At 49.9% G+C, this 6,149-nt stretch overlaps 1 protein-coding gene across 1 annotated transcript in view; it reads left to right on the forward strand.

Annotated features, from left to right (window-relative positions):
- POLN (DNA polymerase nu) overlaps window positions 1-6,149 on the forward strand; it is a 204,286-nt gene that overhangs the window by 187,453 nt on the left and 10,684 nt on the right. The window contains exon 20 of the mRNA XM_023737981.1: window positions 2,878-2,988. Within this exon, the coding sequence (XP_023593749.1) occupies window positions 2,878-2,988 (111 nt within the window). The remainder of the gene's footprint in view (window positions 1-2,877; window positions 2,989-6,149) is intronic.

Genomic DNA, 6,149 nt, shown 5'->3' on the forward strand with positions numbered 1-6,149 from the left:
GAGAGTATGGCCCCCGGACACCCTTTTAGCTCAGTGGTGAAGTCACCACCGAAGTTCACTGTTCAGCTGGGGATTGGACAGCCTCATAAAACAAAACGGGACTAATGAGGCACAGCAGTCCAGGCACAAGGACTAGAAGACAGGAGGAGACCGGAAAGCTGGTGATAGGGAACCCAAGGTTGAGAAGGGACAGTGTTGACATGTTGACATGTTGTGGGGTTGTTAACCATTGTCATAAGGCAATATGTGTATTAACTGTTTAATGAGAAACTATTCATTCTGCAAACCTTCATCTAAGGTACCAAAAAAAAAAAATTATGTGAGATCAAATTGACAACAGCAACTCAAAAGGTTTGCTGGGAAGCCTAGGGGGCAGTGAGTTGAAGATAATTGTGATGGAATAATTTGGAAAAGGATAGTGAGAATAGCAGCAGCACAACTGGAAGAATGTAATCGATGTCACTGAATTGTACATGTAGAAACTTTTGAAATGGTGTAACTTTGGCTGTGTATATTTTCACCAAAAAAAAGGTTCTCCAAGGTCGAGAAGAGAGAGGGTTGACATGTCCTGGAGTTGTTAACCAGTGTCACAAAACAATATGTGTACTGACTGTTTAATGAGAATCTATTTGTTCTGTAAACCTTCACCTAAAGTACAATTAAAAAAAACAATAAGTTTGGCAGTTCAAACCCACCCAGAGTCACCTTAAAAGAAAGACCTGGTGATCTGCTTCCAGAAGATCACAGCCTTGAAATTTCTGTTGAGCACAGCTCTACTCTGCAGTACGTGGGGTCACCGTGAGTTGGAATCAGCTTGACAGCTACTGGTTTTTTGTTTTGTCCTTTGTTTTGTTTGAATAAATAAATAAAATGGAGAATATGTATTCTTATGAAAAGCACATAGTATATTTATAAAATTTCACCACAATTTGGCCACAAAGGAAACCCAAACCAATTTCAAAAAAAATGGAATACACCAAGTTCTGTGACTACAGTACAATAAAAAGGTAGTCACTAAAAGTATCTCACATAAATTGTTGGACACGGTCAAGCTGGCACTTCACTTAGAGGTAAATGAATATTTTAAAAGATTATTTAAAAAGAAAGAAATATGTGAACATAAATGAGTCATATTCAACACAAGAAATTTTAAAAAGATCAGCAGAATAAACTTTTTAGTTTAGAATAAGGAAGGAAATAGCAAATATATGAGCAGAAGTTAACAAAACAGACAATAAAAAAAGAGGATCAATAATGGATACAGAAAAAGTATTCACAAAACTCAACAATCACTTGTGACTTTTAAAAATTTAGCAAACTAGAACTAGAAGAGAACTTCTTTAACCTGACAAAGGTCATCTATCAAAAACCTATAATAAACATCACACTTTAAAATGACACATTAGAAACATCCCCCACTAACATCAGGCACAAGACAAGGACGTCCCCTATCAGTGCTTCTATTCGCTGTTGCTCTGGACCTACACCACCCAATACAGTGGCAACTAGCCACATGAAGCTATTTAAATTTTAAGTAATTAAATTAAAAATCGGGTTCCTCAGTCACATTAGCCACATGTCAGGTGCTTGATTGACACATGTGGCTATGGCCACCATATTGGACAGTGGAGACAGAACATGCCCATAATCACAGAGAGTTCTGCTGGACACCACTGTTCTAGATAATGGAATAAAAAAAGAAATAAGAGATATAAGAATGGAAAGGAAAGTAGGAGACCATATCTGTAGGTATGATATTCTACATGGAATATCCAAGTGAGTCTACAGCTGAGTTGGTTCTGACTCATAGTGACCTTATGTACAACAGAATGAAACTTCTTCATAGAGTCCAACTTCTCGGATTAATTGCTCAACATATAGATTGAATAAGTATAGTGAAAGGATACAACCCTGACGCATACCTTTTCTGCCAGTTGCTATTAGGAGACTTTAATTATACATTGCCTGGCACATAGTAGGTGCTCAATACATTGTCACTGTTATAATTATGTATGTGGGAAATTCTTCCAGTCCTCTGACATGAAAAATCATAAGCAGAGGATGATGCCTAGTTAAAACAGAAGTCCTCACTGATCAGGAATATATTCACCCAATGCAGCTCATTTGTGTTCATTTTCTTAAAGAGGGCCCCAAAATTGCATAAGCTTCAGGCCCCAGAAGACTTGGATCTACCTCTACGTGCAGGGACGTGGAATCTAACTCAGGCCACCAACCCCTCCTTCGTTGGGAATCTTGTCGATGCCTTTCTCTGTCACATAGCGCAGGATTACTTCTGTACTCCAACTTCCACAGGTGCCTGTTAGCACTTTCCAGAGTGTTCTGAGGTCCTTGGGTGGCATAAATGGTTGTGTTCCACTACTTATCTAAAATTGGCAGTTCAAGCCCACCCAGTGGCACATCAGAAGAAAGGCCTGTCGATCTGCTTCCAGCAAGCTTACAGTCAAGAAACCCTATAAAGCAATTCTACTCTGTCACATGGGGTCACCATGGGTTGGAATCGACGGCAACAGATTTGGGTCTTTTGGGGTTTATAGTGTAAAAACTTCCCTCCATTGTCCTACTTCAGATCTGAGCTCAGCCGGATGTCAGAAAAGAATGCAGAATCTTACAACCAGGCAAGCAAAGGCCATCCCATTGTGGGGTCGTTGCCTTCCCATCCCTGTACCTATTTGCCGTAGAGATAGACCAAGAGGCCCCAGAGGAAACGCCTGGTAGCACTCTTGGGGTCACCTTCCAGTGGGTAGCAGTCCTTCCAAGGCCTCCGGGCATCACCCACCAAGGGCATGTGTCCACCAGCATGCTGTGCTGCCCGTTCATTACTGTCACTCATCCTGCTTTCTCCTCGGGTGACCAAAGGGTACGTGGCGTCCATCATGGGCAGAAGGAGACCCCTGCCAAGGATCCACGCACGGGACCAGAAGCTTCGGGCACAAGCAGAGCGGCAGGCAGTGAACTTCGTGGTTCAAGGTACCGTGAGCCCCTTACAGGCCAGAGATGGATGCAGCTGGCGGCTGGCCTGCCGCCACCTGCTCCTTTCCCCACGGTCCCGCTCGATTTTCCTCTCTGGTTTTTAGCAGCTTCAGGGCTGGGCCTAGTCTACTAGATGGCTGTGATGAGAGGGGTCCCTGGGGGTGCAGACAGTTAAGCACTGGACTACTAACTGGAAGGCTGGCAGTTTGAACTCACCCAGAGGCACCTCGGAAGAAGGGCCTGCTGAGCTGCTTCTGAAAGGTCACAGCCATTGAAAACCCTGTCAAGCAGGGTTGGTGGAGCAGCTCTGAAACACCTGGGGGTCATCATGAGTCAGAATAACTCAGTGGCAGATGGTTTTTTGTTTTGTTTTATTGCCGTGATGTTTCTTACTCAGTGAATGTTTCTCCAGATTGCTGCCCAGGCCCTGGCTGGTCCTCCGTGGCCATTACTGTTAAGAGGCATTAATGAAATCTTGCCTAGCCTGTGGTGAGGGCTCAGTGCCTGGTCATCTTTATAGTCATGATGTTGACCTCAAGAGTCTGGCTGAAGCTATGCTCTGCCCATATCTATAAATGGGAAATGGGAGCTTCTCAAGTTTATGGAGCCGTGCTAGAGCCAGGCCTGGAAACTCTGCCCTCATCCTGGGAACCCTTCCTCACTCTCTGCGTGCCTGGCAGGTGCTAGACCTCCAGGATAAGGCATTCACTGCCCAGCAGGCCCCCAGTGCCCCCCGAGAAGGAAAGAAGCAGCTGGTGAACTGGGCACGCATTGTTTGCCCCCAGTTATGAAAACTCCACAATCACCGTCAGCCAGAGTGCTCAGATAGTTCAACACCCCCGGTCTCTGCATGAAGGCAACATGAGAGAGGGCTGGAACGGCAGGCTGGTACCAAGTGCATGCCACACGCCACACTCATCCTGAGGCCTTGCCCAGCGTCACCTTACCCATAGATCACAGATGGAGAATCGAGGCACCCAGGGCCTGGAGAGGAAGTCCCCCCAAGACTTTGCCCAGATGCCACCTGCCCCCCAGAGGGGTGCCCTGTGGAGACCACCCGGCAGTGAGAGTGGTGGGGGCCCAGCAAGCCCAGGGACCCTGCAGACACGGCCCCAAGGGACTGGACTAGGAAGGAGGAGGCGGGCCATGAGCCACAGAAGCTCTGCAGAGAGGTGGACCAGGCGCCTGCTGCCACTTCACGGGGCTTGGCCTCAGGGCTGTACTTGGAAAATGGGAGGGACGAGGAGGAAGAAGGCTAGTAGGAAGGGTGGATAGGGAGCTGATCAGGAGGCAGTGTGGGATCTTCCCTGAGCGGGGCCTCTCAGTGTGAGAACACGCTCCTCCGATTCTGGGGCCTCTGATCTCAGCGTGGTTCTCACCTCGGAAGCGGTTGCCAAGTCACATCACGAAGGTCGAGGCAGTGCCCCAGCTATATAGGGAGAGTCCTTTCAAAAGAATTAAACAAATACAAAATACCTCCTTCTAGAAGTTCACCAGGAGGTTTGGCCACAGAACCCAGCCCTCAAGGGTCCCTCACTGCCCAGCTAGGCGGCCTCACTCAGGGACTGTCCTGAACAAAGAAACAGTCACCGTCTGTCTCACAGACATCTGCTGGGCACCTACCCAGCTCGGCCCTGAGCCAGGTGCCGGAGGAACATGGCTGTTGCATGGAGTGGGGTATCAGGGCGCCTGGTCCCCGCCCAGGCTTGGTTCTCCACCCCAGCACCCTCTTCCCTGTCTCCGCAGCCGCTCACTCTTCCTGCAGCGGCAGCATTACTGGCCCCTTGTCACTTGGGCAGCCCCCACCAACCCAATGGGCTTTAAACTCTGGAGTCCCCCAGCACCCCTTTCTGGGCTCAGAAGGCTCTCCCTGTGCCTAGTGGGCTGGCTATGACACTGTCGAGAACTCAGCCCTGTGTGGCCTAGCTACTTCTGTGGGGTACCCCACCCCAAGGGGCCCCAGCCCAGAAATGCCAGCTCCGCTCATCGTCTGTGGCTCCTCCTTTGGAAACGTCTGCTTTCTCTTTAGTCAGAGTCTTTACAAAGGAAAAGAAGAGAAAAAGATTTCCAAAACCACAGCCCAACAGGCTCGGTGGTGAAGCCAGCACCCAGGGCCAGGAGCTTTGAGCCATGAGCAACTGGCAGGAAGCGGCAACAGCCGGAGATGGCCCCGCGCCCTGAGGGCAAGCCAGCCTGGCTGCTGGTTCCTGCTTTGGCGCCGGCCGTCCAGCAGGAAACTAGGTAGCTGCAGAAATCACATGTACAAGAAGGTGCTTCTGGATACTTGAGGTTCGTGCCTCGCTTTTTACCGAAAGGACACCTGCCTGTTTTGTCACAGGATCCAGTGCTGTTTGGTTTTTGGCTGTTTCTAAATTCAGAAGGTTGTGGCCCCAGTGCCAAAGGCGTCTCCAGGAAAGCACAGGCAGGCACGCATGAACAGAGGCAGGCTTCTCTACCGTGTCAACCCCTGACCTTCTACCACCTGCATCAGGCTTCTGCCATGGACACTGAGTTTCTACCACGGGCACCAACCTTCTGCCACAGGCACCAACCTTCTGCCGTGGGCACTGACCTTCTGCTGCGGGCACCAAGCTTCTGCCACGGGCATCAACCTTCTGCCATGGGCACTGACCTTCTGCCATGGGCACTGACCTTCTGCCATGGGCACTGACCTTCTGCCACGGGTACCAACCTTCTGCCACAGGCACCGACCTTCTGCTGCGGGCACCAAGCTTCTGCCACAGGCACTGACCTTCTGCCATGGGCACTGACCTTCTGCCGTGGGCACCGACCTTCTGCCACGGGTACCAACCTTCTGCCACAGGCACCGACCTTCTGCCATGGGCACCAAGCTTCTGCCACGGGCACCAACCTTCTGCCACGGACACCAAGCTTCTGTGACAGGCACCAAGCTTCTGCTGTGGGCACTGACCTTCTGCCATGGGCACCGACCTTCTGCCACAGGCACTGATCTTCTGCCTCAGGCACCAACCTTCTGCCACGGGCACTGACCTTCTGCCACAGGCACCAACCTTCTACCATGGGCACCAAGCTTCTGCCACAGGCACTGACCTTCTGCCACTGGCACCAAGCTTCTGCCTCGGGCACCAAGCTTCTGCCATGGGCACTGACCTTCTGCCGGGGGCACCAACCTTCTA

Source organism: Trichechus manatus, unplaced genomic scaffold (genome assembly GCF_000243295.1).
Source record: "Trichechus manatus latirostris isolate Lorelei unplaced genomic scaffold, TriManLat1.0 scaffold00111, whole genome shotgun sequence".
Taxonomy (NCBI): domain Eukaryota; kingdom Metazoa; phylum Chordata; class Mammalia; order Sirenia; family Trichechidae; genus Trichechus; species Trichechus manatus.